The sequence below is a fragment of the Alligator mississippiensis genome, chromosome 1 (assembly GCF_030867095.1).
Source record: "Alligator mississippiensis isolate rAllMis1 chromosome 1, rAllMis1, whole genome shotgun sequence".
Classification (NCBI taxonomy): Eukaryota; Metazoa; Chordata; order Crocodylia; family Alligatoridae; genus Alligator; species Alligator mississippiensis.
This window is the reverse complement of record NC_081824.1, coordinates 344,139,013-344,156,774: the sequence shown is the minus strand read 5'-3', so window position 1 is coordinate 344,156,774 and position 17,762 is coordinate 344,139,013. Positions and strand designations below refer to the sequence as shown.

At 46.7% G+C, this 17,762-nt stretch overlaps 1 protein-coding gene across 11 annotated transcripts in view; it reads left to right on the top strand.

Moving 5' to 3' along the window:
• The first annotated feature begins 4,161 nt into the window (after window positions 1-4,161).
• Window positions 4,162-17,762, top strand: part of CHST10 (carbohydrate sulfotransferase 10) — a 30,631-nt gene continuing 17,030 nt past the window's right edge. For 2 of the 11 annotated variants that reach the window (XM_019485070.2, XM_019485069.2), the window contains exons 1-4: window positions 4,162-4,403; window positions 4,789-5,020; window positions 5,319-5,586; window positions 14,095-14,235. In XM_019485070.2, coding sequence (XP_019340615.1) covers window positions 5,442-5,586; window positions 14,095-14,235 — 286 coding nt within the window. In that variant the 5' untranslated portion in view covers window positions 4,162-4,403; window positions 4,789-5,020; window positions 5,319-5,441. Of the gene's footprint in view, window positions 4,404-4,788; window positions 5,021-5,318; window positions 5,587-9,674; window positions 9,848-14,094; window positions 14,236-17,762 lie in introns of all 11 variants that reach the window. The other 9 variants (XM_019485066.2, XM_059720996.1, XM_019485064.2 and 6 more) reach the window with 9 other exon arrangements.

Below are 17,762 nucleotides of genomic sequence, written 5' to 3'. Positions count from 1 at the left end.
CCATGCTGCCAGTGCAATTTTTCCCCAACACCCAGGGTGCTTGCCCCAGTTGCCCAATCCTAATTACACCACTGATGGATGCATATTGTTTTTGATAAACTGAAATTGCTTCAGTGAGGGTCACTTTTTTCTGGACTGTAAGCATCTTCTCCTTCTCTATTTTACCAGACTAAGCTGTATCAAAATATATGAAGAGTTTCAATTACACAACTCACATTACAAATTAAGAGGAACTATGTTGCAAGTTCCATGACCCATCTTAAAAAAAGGTCAGTGCTTATCTTTGTATGTTTTTATGTTGTCTGTATCATCCCACCTTCCAAGCATTTCATTACAGCCATTCACCAACACCTTTTATTCCATGTGAACCACTTCAGAAGAAAGCTTCCCCCGCCCCAACCCCTCCACTTCTCAGTCCCACTCACTTTGGTTCTCCAGGAACTACTTTCAAGGGCTTTGTGAACTTTGGGAGCCACTGGTTCCCGCTCTTCCCAGTATTGCCAAGGATCCGAGACCTTGAATTGTAGTTTAAAACATTGTTATTCATAGAATCATAGAAAAGTAGGGCTGGAAGGTACTTCCAGAGGCCACCCAAGTCCAAATCCCTGTCTGAGGCAGGATCAGCCCTATCCAAACCATCCCATATGTAACCCGGGCAGTACTCCAAGAGGTACCCCCTCTCCAATTGAAGGGATCAAAGCAGGTGCACAAGTGCTGTGGGAGGTGTAGGGACTCTCCTTCCCCTATAGAGCAGAGCCAGACCACTAATGGGGACTTAGCCATATACCTTTTAATGAGAGAACAGTAGTGGGAACATAACAGGTATAAACCAGAGGGTATAGGGGACACTACAATATTCCGAGGGGGCAGGATTCAACAAAGGTTAGACACAATCCTATACATATTTATGCAGTTGACAAGACAGGGTTAACAAAAAATTAAACACAGACAGCAGAACAAGCAATACTGGTTGGTGAAATATAAAAGGCACAAAATACAAAGTATCAAATAACAAGGAATATAGGACCTCTGTACCTGGAGGGGGAGAAACACAATGACCCCTTTCCACTGCAAAAGAATTTCTCCCTGTTACTTCACTCACCCCAGCTAGGACTTATAAACTCTAGTCTTCCACACAGTAGGCAGAAACTCTACCACAGAGCCACCAGTGCTGGTACTGTGCTAAGTTACTAGTGGTCTTGACCTTCCAGGAACCCCTGCCTCAAGTCCAGCTGCTGGGTCTGTTATTGAAGGAGCTGGAAACAGAACTGGGAACCTCTCAGCTCCCTGCTCAGATCCTTGTTGGAGCTAGAGAGCCTTTCCTGCTGGCCTCACCCTCTTGTAGGGGATCCTGGAGCCCAGAGGGAAGCCTCTCCTGCTGGCTACACACCACACTGCTGAGGGTCCAACTGCTGCCTACAGGCCCCACTCCTTCAGGCTCTTCTGGGGCAAATGCTCCCACCCCACTAGCCCAGCTCTTTGAAACTCCTTCCTTGTGGTCCCTCACTGGTCTCTTTCCTGAGTCAGCCGCACTGCCCCTTTTATCCCCCTCCAGGTGACCCAAGGGGCCAATCAGGGGACGTGGAGGGTGAGTCTCTGGGGCCTGATTGGTGAGGAAAGGGAATCCCAAGTCCTCCAATCATCTTTTACCCCTTCAATACCCCTGGGCCAAATCATTACCAGATCGGTGAGGAAAGGGAATCCCAAGTCCTCCAATCATCTTTTACCCCTTCAATACCCCTGGGCCAAATCATTACCAGATCGGTGAGGAAAGGGAATCCCAAGTCCTCCAATCATCTTTTATCCTTTCAAAACCCCTGGGCTAAGTCACTACCAGCTAGTCCATCACACATGCAAACCATAATCTAAATTGTACCTAAGACAACCGTCAACCCTGACATGACAAACCTAACACCCTAACCCTCCACAGATAAAGCAGGAGAACAACGGCAGCCAATGTCTTGCTTCTATAAAAGGTTGTCAATATATGCTCAAGAGATCCCAGATACAGGGGAAGGCAACCAGGCCCCCAGCCCCACACAGTCCATACCAATCTGACCCTGAGGTAAAATGCCTTCCTTACCCCAACTATGGAGATTGGTCTGACCCTAAGCAAAGGGGCAAGACCCTCTAGCCAGGAGTCTCCAGCTTGGGTCCCAGCAAGAGCACTGGCACAGCCCAGTCCAAGTCCCCAGCTTTGGCTGCAGCCAACATTTGGTGCCAAGGGACTCTTTGTACTTAGAAGCTATTGCTGCTGTACAGGCCCCTAGGTTTTGTTAATGAGCATTCCCAGACCTGAGCACTTGTGTGTCTCACTACCCAACAGGACCTGAGCGATCGTGCATCCCACTACCCAACAGGATTCACGGATGAACACTCAATGCCTCTGGGGGAGGCTTCAAGACACTCCAACACATGGTGCAGAAATAGGGGGAGGGGAGCAACCAACAAAGCCCAAAAGCCTGGGCAACCCCCATCTGATAATAACTAATCTACTCAGGGCCTTTTCACAAGACTTGTGATGTAGCTTGGAGGGGAGTGAGCCTCTATGATACAGCTGCCTCTTGCTTTTGCAGCTGATTTTGCAAGGGAGGGGAGGTCCCAATAAAAGATTAAATGAGGGTGTTAGGTCTGCATTGTCTGAGGGTTGAGGGTGGTCTCATGTCAAGTTTAGATCAGTGGTTTTCAACCTTTTTTCTCATTTGTGGACCGCTTTGGAAATTCTAAATGGAGGTGTGGACCCCTTTAAATGGTAAGTGTGAGTATATGTATACTGTTGATTGATCACGGTCATGCTTTGTGGACCCCTTTGACATAGTCTGCAGAGTCCACAGGTCACAGACTGAAAACCATTGGTTTAGATGACAGTTGTATAGGATGGTTTGGACAGGGCTGATCCTGCCTCAGGCAGGGTGTCGGACTAGATCAGCGTTTCTCAATTGTGACCCAAAAGTAATATTGCAAGAATATTTCAAAGGGTCGCGAGCAAGTCCCAGAAAAGCACAGAAACTGTGGCTGGGCAGAAAGGTGAAGGGAAGGTGCCTGCTCCTTCCAGCAGGGGAAGGGGGCAGGGAAGAGCTGCATAGCCAGGCTGGTGGCACTGAGACAGATGCCCATGCTCGTGGGGGCAGGGCGCCTGGGAGATGCTGCTTGAGGGGTCAAAGGGGCCATGACCAGGCTGCCTGGCTACAGGCCTCTCCTCCTTCTCCCTCCAGCCCCTGCTGGGGCCGGATTTGCTCCGCTGCTGCCAGCATGATCCAGAGCCACCGCAGTTACTCCACTCGGGCCCAAGTGGGATGGGGGCAGCTGGGGGCCTTTCCGGTGGAGCTGGGGGGTGGGCAGAGGCTGTGGGTCGGGTGTGAGGGACACCAGCAAGGTCTAAGGGCATCAGGGAACTGGGGGTTGTGCACAGGCAGAGCCACGGAGGTGTGGGTTGGGACGGGCCGTGGATCCTTGCAAATGGGTCCCTGTAGAAAAAAGGTTGAGAACCACCAGACTAGATCGGGGAGCCCTCTGGCAGGGCTGGGGAGGACAGGGGGTCACAGGTCAGGTGTGACGGACACCAGCACAGTCCTGGGGCCAGGGGACTGGGAGTTGGGCACCGGCAAGGCCAGGGGGGTGTGGGTTGGAGCAGCCACGGATCCTTGGAAATAGGTCCCGGTAGGGAAAAAGGTTGAGAACCACGGGACTAGATCAGCGTTTCTCAACCCCTGGGTCACGAGTAGGGTGGCCATCGTAGAGGGTAATCTGGTTGCCCTCTGTCAATATGAAGCCGGATGCCTTCACGTCCTCTATTTTTCTCTCAACCTCTTTCGTACCAGGACCTGTTTCTAACCCTTCTCCGCGGGCCGTCCCAACACAGTGCCCCCTCGCTCCCACCCCCACTGTAGGGCAGGGGGTAGGTGTGTGGAGCAGCTCCTGGCGGGCAAGGGAAGAGTCCCCGGTTCCCCTCCTGTGAGGGAGAAGCCATTTTTCAAGTGTGTTCGCGACCCACTTTTGCCTCCTGTAGGGGGGCCATCATGAGGACATGAAGGCGTGGGGTGTCGGATCGAGAGGACAAGGGGCGAGGGACGCAGCGGGTGTGTGAGGTCCGGGCGGCCGCACAGCCCCGAGAACCGGCGCGGGCTCCCCGCCCCCCCCGGAGCCGCAGCCGGGCGGAGGCGGGCGCTGCGAGCGGGCGGAGCCGGCCCTCGCTTCCGCGCCGCTGGGAGCCGGGGCCCCGCGGGAGGGCACGGAGGCGGCCATGGAGCTGAGAGGAGCGGGGCGGGGAGGAGCTGCCACCGCTGCAGGCGCGGGGCATGAAGCAGCAGCGGCAGCAGCAGCGATCCCGGCCCGGCTGCTAAGGCAGGCCCCGGCATAGCCGCCGCCGCAGCCGCCCGCTCGGCCCCGGGGCCGCAGAGCCGGTGAGTGCCGCGCGGGGGGGAAAGGGCCCGCCCCGCCCAGCGCAGCGCAGGCAGCAGGCCCGGGGTCGCGGCCGCGGGGCAGGGGGCTGCGCCCCTCCAGCCCAGCAGGGGAGCCCTGGCACGAGCCAGCTCGGGCACAGAGAAGCGGCGCGGCTCGAATCCTCCCGTTTCTGCCCCAGGACCCGTTTGTAACCATCCACGGGCAAGCTCGCCGCCGTGCCCCTCGCTTCTAGCCCGCTGCCCCCAGTGTGTGGGGGGCCCAAGCGGGCTGGAGCTGCGCCCGCCTGCAGGGGGCAAGCGGTGGCCCCCCGCGTTTTTCTCCTGTAAAGAGAATCCCTGGTTCCAGTTTGTTCCTAGCCCTCGACTGTCTTCCCGCCACCCGCAGGTTGAGAAACGCCGAGTCCACCCTGCTGCAGGAGGTGGGATCCGCGCTGCCAGAGACCAGCCTGGCGTGACAGCACTTTGTTAGGAAAACAGACTGGGGGCCCTCCCTTTAGGGAGAAAGTTGATGGGGACCCGCGGAGCCTGGAGACCTTTCTTGCTCTTGATGGGAGTGCGCGGTGAGCCCAAATTCAGGGAGTGGCAGAATACAGCGCTGGCATGAAACTCCTTCCCTAGTAAGCTACACGTGTGGGTCTACCCAGGGGTGCTTTTGTGGCCTCTGGCACCCAGTGGCTTTTTTATTTTGCTCTCAAATGGCAGGTGGGGGTTGCATGCTGTGGCCCCTCAGGCCTGCGGTTTGTGGGGGAACAGCACAGCCATAAAGCCTGTGGGGCTTCATTCAAGCCAAATGGATTACAGCGGGTGGGGGTATGTGCTGGATTTTGTGTCCCTTCAATGCCTGGCACTAGGTCGTTTAATTGCTCCCTGTAGAAAAACAGCTACCTTTCCCTCAAGTCCTTTCATTTTCTCTAGGAGGTGATCTCAGCAGGCCTTCACTTTGTCTGGTTCTCATTTTTGGCTTGCTGAAGACCAACAAAATGTGGTGGCCACTTACACACTGAATAAGAGGTCTGGCTGGCTTTATGGTGCCGTGCAATGTTGGGGCAGATAATGAATGAGCACAGGAAAAGAAAAGCAAGCAAAGAGATGGTGAGGAAGCTTTTCTTAAGAAAAACGGGGTGGGACCCGAATGAGGAGGAGGAGACCAGGAACAGACTGAACAGTCCCAGCATACAACAGGGTAAGAAGAGGCTTTAAAATGACAGGGGAGGGGGGGGAATGAAAACATTCAAAACCAAATGCAAAAGATTAGAAAAGCTTTCAATAAATAAACAAAGATGCTGTGGAAACAAAATCAAACACAAGGACAGGGACAATGGAGGCTGATGAATGAATAGGAGAGTAAGTTGCAGAGAGATGAAAAGGAGAGGCGAAATATCTGAGTTTCTTCAGTAGACTGATGTGGAAGATGATAGAAAAATTCCTCAGAGAAAGATGTAGAGAGAGGGATAATGTTAGACTTTTACTTAATCTTAATTCTTATGGGGCATCGTTTTAAAAATATTGTAATTACTTTTCACTTTTTTTCTTTATAAGTTTGAGCAACTCTGCTTCTTGTGAGAGGTAATGAGCAGGCTAATTACAGGAGTGGTTTTGTTTGGCTAGCTGAGAGCAAACTGCAGTGCCCACCATGCTGAAAGTTCTGTCACAACTTGATTCGTATTTGCATAAGGATAAATAAAACAGACTATATCTCTACTGAAAAAACAGATGCTTACTATTTATGCATGTGTACACATGTCGCTGTTACAGAGCTACCTGAATTGTGGCCCCTTTTGGTGATAGGTCTTTTTTTGCTCTTACTTATCTTGGGTTGAAATCATGTGGGAGGTTTTTTTCTTATGCTTTATCCAGGATCTTGCTGTGGTTTTCTGTGTATACCTCTGCTATTACCATGCAGGCCGTGTCAGTTGGAACCATCTCCCTTTTGATAGTTTAACGCACCCTCTTAGAAATCCAATACATAAATTACATTTTTGGGCTACAGATCAATAATCCTTACCAAGTGCTGTGCATTCATCACAGTAATAAAACTTGCCTTCCTTGGAGCGATGTTATGAATATTGAAGGGCTCATTCTGCCACTCTTGTTTATGAATAGTTCTAGCTCAAGAAGTATGGATACTGGAAAGTCTTCTTGGCTTGTGCAAGATCTCTTTGAATCTGCTTTTGATTACTAAGAGCCAGATAAACACAAGTCCTTGTCAAAGTGCTATAGTGTTTGAAAAATAAGGTAAAAATCTTGGTTTTATGGAGAAAAGCCAAGACAAAAAGAAAAGGAGTGCCTCTGGGGCTCGAGCACCTCAAGCAGGAGTCTTGGGGTAGAACTTGTAACAGTGTTGTGCTAGGATGCCATCTGTCAATTTGATGTTTTTGGACTATTGCTGGTTTGAGGCTGGAAAGAGATCAGTGGGAACTTGCTGTAGAAATCAGGGCATGGTCCTTGTTCTTTCTGGACTCAATTTTTGATAATAAGGAGCATCATTCATAAATGGAGTGCTTAGTTGTTAACCAGAATATATGAATTACAGTAGAAAATGGAAGATAACAGGAATTGTCTTCCTGGGAGTGTAGAAGAGTTCAGTCTTTAGTTGAGCCTACTTACTCCAAAGAATAGTTGACATACTTTTCTTTCTCACAACTCTTATAGACAGCATTTAAGGAAAAAGGTATTTTGAAGTGAAATAATGAAGAAAATAGTCACTTTCAGCTTCAAACTAAAATGATGCAGTGAGAAACTAAAAACTGCCTGGTTGTTCCCCAGCCTAGCTAAAGGTAGGGCTATGCAAAACTTCAGTCCCTGATTTGATTTTGTGGAGATTTGGCCTGATTTGGTGGCCGAATATGTGAATCGAATCAGGAGACCCTTTAATCTTTCTGAATCGAATTGGTACCCTCCGAACTGATTTGGAGAGATTCGGAAAGATTTGGCGATTTGGACATAGATACAGCTTTAAATGTTTTTTCTACATACCTCTAGGTACCAGACAGCTCATGAGTGCTGCAGTGCTGGGGCTCATGGAATGTCCCAAAGGACTGCGGGGGGCTCCCCAGCGCACTTGTCAGCAGACCCAGAAGTGGACCAGAAGCACTTCTGTTCCTCTTCCGGGTCCACCCGGGAGCACGCAGGCCCCACCCCCCCCCAGCCTCCCGCCTTGGCAACTAGTGTCTTCTGGGTCTGGGGAGGGGGGCACCCAGGGTCCCCTTGCAGCCAATCACTGAGCTGGGAGGACACGGGGGTGGGGGGGGAGGGAGCGCCTCTCCCCCTATCCCGTGCACATGGCAGTGGACCCGGAAGTGGACCAGAAGTACTTCCAGTCCACTTCTGGGTTTGCTACCGGGCACACAGGGGGTCCCTGTGAGACACTCCATCTGCCCCCAGCATCTCAACGTTCACAAGCTGCGCCGGGTACCTTGAGGTAGGTAGAAAAAATATTTAAAGCTGCGTCTGTGGCTAAATCGCTGATTCTCTGAATCAACATTGAATCTTCAGGTTCAGATTCAGCCAAATCAAATCGGGGACAGTGATCTGAATCAACAAATCAAATCACTGTCCCCGATTTGGGCCGAATCCAAATCTAGTACGGCCTGTTTCACACACCCCTACTAAAAGGCTTGTGATTTTCCCCTTTGCAGTGATAGGGATAATGTTACATGCCTCTTCCCCCATTCATTTTACCTACTTACGTCCCTAGATTTCTGATTTTGTTTTCTTCTGCTTGCCTATTTGTTTGTGTTCAGGATATTGGAGGGAATCTGGTTTTCACTGCATTTGACAAAAAGCCTACTTGGATGCATTTTCATAGCTGGACGTTAAAAAGTGAATTGAAAAAACGTGAACACTGAAAACATTAGTTCTGGTACAGCAGTTGTGTCCATTTTCTGTTATCTGAGATATGTGGAAAATCTCATTTATTTTTGTTGTTTAAGTTTTATGGGAAAGGTTGGGGTGGGGGTAAGGAGGGCATCAGTTGGTAATTGATTGTCAGTCTTGCAAATCGCATTCCAGAAACAGATGCTTTGTTTCTTCTGAATGAAGTGGTGAACTAATAAATCACCCAGGACTACATAATATTTTTTAAATCTTGTTTACATATTTCAAACAATGTGGGTATAGATATAAGCGGGGACCTGGGAGCCAGTATTAGAATCATAGAAAGTTAGAGTTGGAAGGGACCTCAGGGGGTCATCTAGTCCAACCCCCTGCTCAAAGCAGGACCATCCCCAACTAGATCATCCCAGGTGAATATTTGTCTAGCCGGGTCTTGAAAACCTCCAAGAATGGAGATTCTACCACCTTTCTGGGTAACCTGTTCCAGTGCTTTACTACCCTCCTAGTGAGAGAGTTTTTCTTAATATCTAACTTAAACTTCCTTGCTGTAACTTGAGACCATTGCTCCTTGTTCTATCATCTGCCACCACTGAAAACAATCTAGCTCCATCTTCTTTGGAATCACCCTTCAGGTAGTTGAAGGCTGCTATTAAATCCACCCTCAGTCTTCTCTTCTCCAAACTAAATAAGCCCAGTTCCCTCAGCCTCCCCTCAAAAGTCATATGCTCCAACCCCGTAACCATTTCTGTTGCCTTTCGCTGGACCCGCCAATTTGTCTGCATCCTTTCTGTAGTGGGGGGCCCAAAACTGAATACACTCAAGATGTGGCCTCACTAGTGCTGAATAGAGGGCAAATATCACTTCCTTTGATCTGCTGGTCTCCTACCAATGCAGCCCAGTATGCCATTAGCCTTCTTCACAACAAGGGCTCACTGTTGACTTGCATTCAGCTTACTGTCCACTGTAACCCCCAAGTCCTTTTCTGCAGAGCTGCTGCTTTGCCAGTCAGTGTCCAGCCTGTACTGGTGCATGAGATTGTTCCGTCCTATGTGCAAGACTTTGCCCTTCTCTTTATTGAAGTTCATGAGATTTCTTTTGGTCCAATCCTCCATTTTGTTGAGGTCTCTGAATCTTAGCACTACCCTCCAGCATATCTACTACTCCCCCCCCCCCCGCTTGTTGTCATCTGTAAGCTTGCTGTGGGTGCACTATCTTTCAGATCATTGAGGAAAACATTGAACAAAACCAGCTTCAGAACTGACCCTCTCCCTCTGGGGTACTCTACTTGATACTGGCTGCCAGCTAGATATTGATTCATTTACTGCTACCCTCTGAGCTTGATGATCAAGCCAGTTTTTTATTGACCTTACAGTCCATTCATCCAACCCATACTTCCTGATTTCTCTCCAGCTCTGTTACTAACTGTGAGCTCTTCAGCAGGTCACTTAATCAGCTACACAAAGGAGTTTGTTGTTGGGATAAGCAGATATGAGTCCAATTGAAGTCAAGTGGAGTTGCACCTGATTATTGAAGGGCTGAATTCGGACTTACCAGAGTGTATAGATTTCCTCCAGAAGTAAAGATAGCTTCACATCGCCCTTCAGGGGCAGGTAAATTCTGATGTTAATGTTTGACATGTTTGTTTTGGGTTGTCTTTTGGTAAGCATCATCAAAGTTGCATTATTTATATTCAAGGGAAAGAGTTCATGTAAAGGTGAACTTCCAGGACTTGAATCCAGGCCCTTGGGTATGTTGTGTTTCTCCAGCAGCAATTGAGCTAATACATACAAACAAAGCAAGGTTAGGAATGCAGCTTCTGCTCTGTTTTTTGTAAGAGAAACATCAAGTGTGAGGAGGGTCTTTAGGACCTGACAAGCAAGTGGAGATAGCGTAGAATTTTTTTAAGTCATGTAAATTTAAGTTTTATTTCCAAGATTAGCTCAACTGCTCTCCTGGAAATCCAGTTGGTCCTTTGCCAGCTAGAGTTAGGCTTCTGAGTATGTTTGAAAATCCCATCATACATTTTAAAAACATACCAGTATTTAACATTGAAAACCTGGGATTCTGGACCGTTTTGGTTTTTATTTTTAAAGATTTTCCATTTCACCTGTAACCAACAAAACATTGCCAAAGCTACAGCTACTTCATTAAATGAAAGCACATAGGGGTTTCTATACCATGGTTTGTTTAGGTCTGTATTCTGGTTCTTGAGAAATAGTAAAGTGCTTTTGAATAGGTGTATAAGAAACAGGGCATGTCAAAAGTGATCTATCCCCTGTCATATGCTCCTGGTTACCGGTGATCTGTGGCTAGAAATAGATGTTACCAAATGAATTGGATCATCTGTGCCAGGTTGTGTTTTGGCACAGCTGATCCCCTTCATTGGGCGAAACAGTGACCCATTTTCCTATCTGTTGATCTTACAGAACCCTGCTTCCAAAGATGCACCTCACAGATCCTGGGGGCATCTCTAGAAATGGGGAAAGTTGGGCAGATGCTGGGTGACTGAAGGCTATGGGCAGCTCCAGGCTGCTTGCACTCCCCTGCTATAAAGCAAATAAACATCTGCCACAATGAAGCAGCACAAATTATTATTACCTTTTGTCACAGCCACTACCTTTTGGGTATTTGTGGTATGACAAAGGGTATAGACATCTATTTACTTTTGCTTTGTGCCACTGTAAAAATGTTTATTATGGCACAAAGTGAACAGAAAGCAACATCTGTTTCTACTCATAGGTATAGGGACGTCCTGACCCTACAATTATGTTTATGATTATATTTAATCACCCCTGATAGACCCATTCTCCTTAAATTTGTCTAAACCGTCTTTGAGGGTCTGCTTAGTTTATTTGCTTCCACAACTTCCCATGGCAGGGAGTTCCACAAGTTAATCATGCATTGTGTAAAAATGCACATCCTCTTCTTTGCTTTATACCTGCTGCTTGATTTCATCGTTAATGCTTTAGTTTGGTATTATGAGATGTGATGAGTAGCAGCTCTCTCTTCATTTTTTCTATACCATTTATGATTTAGAGTAAAGTACTTTTGAATAGGTGTATAAGAAACAAGGCATCTTTCTTCTAACAAGTTCCTCCTTGGTACATCTTTTCCTAGTCTAACATATCTACAAAGGGGTAGATATGTTTGTTAAGTATGTTTGTTTTACTGCTATACTGGCATCTCTTCCCTTTGTTCCTGTCTGTTTTGTTCACTTGTGGTTTTCTTTAAAATTAAGCTCCTGATCCTGCAATCTGATCTTTCCCTGCAGCCTTGTGGAGTGCTGCTGACTTTGAGGCTCTGTGTGAGATCAGAGGCTCAGCTCTGCGTATCCAGTTGTTGGATAGAAATCTAGAATTGTCAAGTCTTTGAGGTAGAGATGATCTTTTAATATACATCTATACAGAGACGACCTGAGCAGGATGCAGGGCCTGGGGCAAATCAGCCTGTGTGGGGCCCTGCCCCCGGACACAAGGAAGCTGGCGGCGGATTCAGTGGCGGGGGGAGCTTGCTGTGGCTACTCCGCCTGGCTCTGCAGGGCCCCCAAACCATGGGGCCTGGGGCAATTGCCCCAATTTGCTAACCACCCTCCCCCCCCCCCCCCGGGACGGCCCTGCATCTATACAGTATTTAGCACAGGGGTAGGCAAAACATGGCCCATGGGCTGGATCTGGCCCACCAACTGATTGGGTCTGGCCTGCAGGTGGACATCCACTAGTTGGTTGGACCTGGCCCACGGTGCTCTGCCTGGGGCTGAGCTCAGCACCACCCAGGCAGCTGCAGTAGCAACAGCCCCACTGGGAAGCTGTGTGTGCTAGGAGGGGCTGGCTCTGGGGTTGGGGGGAGTGCGGTGCAGACTGCCCCATGTGGGAACAGGTAGGGTTCAGCCCCATGCAGAGTGCTGCAGGGGCAGCTGTGGGCTGGATGGGGGACTGCTGTACATACCCCTTGCCCCTCCCCTCCCTCCCCCCACTCCCAGCCAGCTCTGGGTACCTAGCACCTGTGTACCCCCACTCCTCCAACCCCTCCTCCACATGCATCCCACCACCCCTACAATATACAAGAGTAAGGCTTTATTTTTAGCTATTATGCAATGCCCTCTATAAACACTAGTCAAAAAACATGAATCAGGACAAACATTTTTTTAATTAAATTAAAATATGTTATAGTAAATGGTTGTTTTTTAATATATGATTTGTTTTTTGTATATGTTTTGTTAAAATCATACCTTCTAAAACATCTTGTGTGCAGCCCTCGACAGCTCACCAAAACTCATTAAGTGGTCCTCTAGCCAAAATAATTGCCCACCCCGGACTTAGCAGACTAGCAGCCCTAAGCTGGGCACAGCCCCTTGCTGATATTATAATATAAATAGTGTTATAATCTCTTGCTGCTATTTATTAGTAGTAAAATTGCATCAAAACCATGGGGCCTGAGGAAGGACACTGGATGCCTGAAAGCTTGTCCAACAGATCTCCCAACTCTACGGTTGGTCCAATAAAAGATATCACAAAAAATCCTTGCCCATCAAAACTTTAAATCAGTGATTCTTAGCCAGGGTGCCACAGCACTGTGAGGTGCTTTGAGATCCTTTTTGGGGTGCTACAGGATGCCATGCAATGTTAGCACTGTTGGGTGTACAAATATGATGCATGTGATAAACGTAACAAATTCAAATAAGAATCCAAAGTATTAAAAAAAGTGTGTGTGGGGAGGGGGCAGCAGCCTAGACCCCAACACAGGAAACGGACTCCACTCAGGGGGGTCCTAGGCTCATTTGGGGTGGAGAGGTGTAATGGAGGGGTAGCCGCATGCTGAAAGAGTTGTGTGGCCCCCGCTTGTGGTTTCTAGAGGGCTTGTGCTTCAGGGGCCCTCCAAGAGCTCCATGTTTTTTCAACCAGAAGCATAGCGCTACCCCTTCCTCAGCACCTGGCTACCCCTATGTTTCCACCCCTGGGCCCATATGAGACTGGAACCTAGAGTCCCTGGGAGGGAGGTAAAATCAACAAAGTCTGCTTTCCAGGGCAGGGCTTGAAAAGTAGTGCAGTTGTTGAGGTTGGCTGGAGTGTGTGGGGGGGCACCCAGCTCCCAGGAAGCACAAGCAGGAGGCCATGCAATAACCCCAGTATCTGGCTACCCCCCTTTCACACCCCCTACATGAGCCTGGGACCCTGCTGTTCAGGGAAATGAAGCAGGGAAGTGAAACTGATATGAAGGCTTTCTGCTATCACATCACTCCTGCAGACTCTGGTCTTGTAGGCCAGTGATTCTCAATCTTTTTTTGTACCAGGACCCATTTGTAAACGTAAGTGGCCAGTCCCAACCTGCTGCCTCCCACACCTAGGCCCCAGCCCTACCCCCCCATGTGTGTGGGGGTGATGGGGGGCCCCCAAGCAGCCCCTGGCAGGTTGGAACTCTGCCAGCCTGCAAGGAAAAAGCCATGGTTTCCAACATTTTTCCTTTTTTAAAGTTTGTTACCCTTTCATATATTCTTGCGACCCACAGGTTGAGAAATGCTGGTGTAGGCAATAGATGTTTGGGCAGTAGAGTCCTGGCTGCATCCTAGAGCAGCTCGTTGCCCTGCAAGGCCTTGTGAGGAACAGTTAAGTTTGGGATGCCTGGAGGACTGACTGGACACTAGGCACACAATGCTCTGTGTCTGCACATAACAGTGAACCGGTTCACAGAGGAACAGTTCAGAATAGTTCTTTCCCTGTGTGCTTTTGAAATGTTCCAAGTAATTTAAAACATTCTTAAGTGGCATATACATCTAGATGTTTGAGGGTTAAAGTGCATGTAGAACGATCCTAGTGTTCCATCTAACCACACTATGTAATGTTTTGTTTTGTTTTTAAAGCAGGAAGCTGCCGAGGTCTTATATGGCTCCTATCTGACAACATGCACCACCAGTGGTTGCTGTTAGCTGCATGCTTTTGGGTGATATTCATGTTCATGGTTGCTAGCAAGTTCATCACATTAACTTTTAAAGACCCAGATGGTAAGTTCAAGTTTAATTAAATTTGGTGTAACAGAACATTACTTAATGTTGTGTCCAAAAGTGGCAGTGTAATTGTTGTGCTCATCAGGGATCCCAGTGCAATGTTTAGCATTTTTATGTAGGAAGATTTGAGAGTGGAGTGGTTATGTTCTGTGTATTACCAGTGTGCAACAATGCTAACACTTACACAGTTTGCATTCTCATCAATAAAGATGTAAAAAACTAACACTGCTACCAGACTTCTGAACTTGGGAACAGATGGGATCTCATTTTGCAGTTCTGCCTTGTGATATTCAAGTTCTCAAATCAATTCTATTCAATATTATGATGTGCTTTTTATGAGTTCAGTAGAGTTACATGAGCTGTTCTACTGCTGGATTAGCTTGTGCCATTTAAATACTTGCCCTTCCATTATAATTTTTAGAAGAGACCATAACAAAATTGGATTTGTAGTGCACTTAACCTCACTTCCTTTGCCTTGCTGCTTACTTTCAGATTTATCTTTGGCTGTATGAATGACAAACAGCTGATAAGCTTTTGCTTAGACTAAGTAGCCCAGATAGTATTAGATTGATAAGGAGTTTAAAGCCACTCGATAACACCACCCAGCGTGCCACGTTCTCTCTCTGTACTTGTGAGTTGCTGTTATGAAGCATATCAGCAGGGAGTATATGATGAAGGCAAGGACATGATATGCAAATATTGTTTCAGAGCGTGTTTGCATTGTCAGAAAACATCTATATTTCTGTATCTTCTTAGAAACATAAATATAGTTATGAGGAGCAAAATCATCAATACAGTTCAATGAGTGACTTGTCAACGGATAAATGCCACACTTCAGTGTGACAAACCCAGTGGTTTCTGCAGCCTTATGAAACAAGGCTTACAGATTGTTGGATAAGTAAATCTCTTCACTTCAGGCATTTTAGGAGCTCTGTTACAGCTTCTGCAAATGAGCTGATCTTGGTTTAAGTAGGTAAATGTTTGAATCCTTTATACTATGCCGGTTCTTACTTCCTAGCAGTTTCTTCCAAGTGTTTCTTTCCAGCAGGGAACATGAAAAGAGTTTATATGCCATTTATTATTTATTTGTTTCAGTCTTTTATTTGGAATACCCTCTGCATTATTTTTGTTTGTTTGGACGCCATCAGTTTTTTCCCTTTTTTCCCCTTGCCATTCAATACTGATTCCTCCCTTCCTTGAATTGTTACTGGAGCAGAGAATGGTGCAATTCCCTAGGCTCCAATCCTGCAAACACTTAAGCACACAGTTAACTGTACACAAAGTAAATACTGCTATTGATTTCAGTTGGACTAGACATGTTGAGCATGTGCTCTAAGTCTTTGCAGAATCAGACCTTTGCTTATTTTATTGAGTAGCTGATACGGGAGATAATACTGTTGTGTGAGGACAAGCGGGAACAATACGTGTTAGGGAAAGGCTGCTGCAAAGAGAACATGTTGTTTTGTGTATGCCTACAAAAGAATGACTGGGGAAGGAGAGGGAAAGCAATATTGATATACTCTTATTTTTTATTATTTGATACTGATAGAAAAATGGTATAATGCCTTACCACATGTGAGTAATGTTATCTGACTCTCTAAAGTGAAAAGATGTCAACTTTTTAGTGGGAGGGTGTAAAAGTAGAGAATATTTATAATATTCTAAATTAATCCTTTTTAACAAACCAGATTTGTTTTGTCTCTGCTGCTTTAAAATTATTGCTTTTTAGGTCCTTTTATTTCTCTGTGGCTGCCAGCTCTTTGGGTTGGTATTTGTATTGATGTTATGGAAACTGGGCCGTGGTCCTGGGATGACTGCAATTTGGTTTGGGTAGACTGCTTTGCCTGCTCAGACTCTTTGGTTCAACAGTCCTTGTCCAGGATGCTAGTTGTAGAATTAGGGCTGTAGTATGGAAATGATTCCCAGGGTTCCACTTTTGTTTCCAGTGAGATGTGATTCACAGTGTCTTTTTTACTTTGACTTTTCTGTTCTGTCTGTATCCTCAACAATAAATTTCTTCCTTTCCTTTCACTTCCTTGTTTTTATGTATTTGTTTTTTATTTTGTTTCATAAGGAACATACAGACTCACATATGTGCATGTATACAAGAACACACATATAGAAGCAGTTATTCTCAAAAGTAATCTTACTCAGGTGATGAAGTTTCCAGTTATTTGCATCTATTTTTATTTAGCAACTGGGTCTGGAATAAAACTGTCAACTGTTCTTTGTATTGGAGTTCTGCTTTTCACATTTGACTGAGAGTGGCATTTTTTTCCTCTATTTTTTTTCTTCTAAATTACCTAAACCAGTATTGTTCTTTTTCATTCAGGCTGTGCTACATGCTGATTTATGGGGCCTAGAGTAGAGAAGCAATTCTTGCCTTTATTTGTCAAAACACTGGCTCCAATAGCATCTTCTGGACTTTGGAAATCCAACCTTTCTGTGCAAGAGGGATGAGGTAGCAGACTGATGAAACTGCATAGTTTATTTTCTTTCTGCTCCTCACTTTGGTTCGTTTTACCTTTGGCCTCCAGATGTCTCCAAACTTTACCCCTTATACATGTGGGCACATAGTGTTTGGGCAAGCTACATGTGGATGTGTGCGCCATAATAAAGAGGGGATTCAGATTCCCTATGAAGGCTTCTCAAGCACGTGGTTCTCATGCATGAATACTGGGGTACAGCACTCCATTCCAGGTTTGATCTAGTATGCCAGTATGTATGGGAGGAGGGAACAAGATTTGCTCTCATGTTGGACATATTGGATATCTGGGCTGAAGCTGCCAGGATGAAGTTCAATGCCCACAAATGCAAGATGCTACATCTTGGGAAGAATAATCAAAAATACAGATATAAAATATGTGACACGTAGCTGGATGGCAGCACTATGGAGAAGATCTGGGAGTTTTGGTAGATCAGACTCAATATGAGTCTGCAGTATGATGCAGCTTCACAAAATAAAAATGCAGTTTTGGTATGCATCACTAAAAGCATTAAGTACAACCTATGGGAGGTGATAGTGCCTCTCTACTGGGCGCTAGTTAGGCCTCATTTATTGTGTGCAGTTTTGGGCTTCAGATTTGAAAAAGGCCACAGACAAGTTAGAGAGGGTCCAGAGGCAGGTGACAAAGATGATGAAGGACTTGGAAAACAAGTCACACAAGGAGAGGCTGAAGGAGCTAGGCATGTTCAGTTTGCGGAAAAGGTGCTGAAGAGGGGATATGATAGGAGTCTTCAAATACTTGAAGAGCTGCCATAAAGAAGTTGGAAAGCACCTTTTCTCTCTTGCTGTAGAGAGGAGGATGCGGACCAGTGGCTTGAAGATGCAGAACAGTAGGCTTAGATTGGATATCAGGAAAACCCTCTTCACTGTAAGAACAGTGAGACAGTGGAATCGACTGCCTAGGGAAGTTGTGGACTCTATAATTGGAGGTGTTCAAGAAGAGGTTGAAATGCCACTGGCTGGGAATTAACTAGGGGTAGCTGTGCATAAATTCTATGGGTATTTTCCAGGCCTCTGG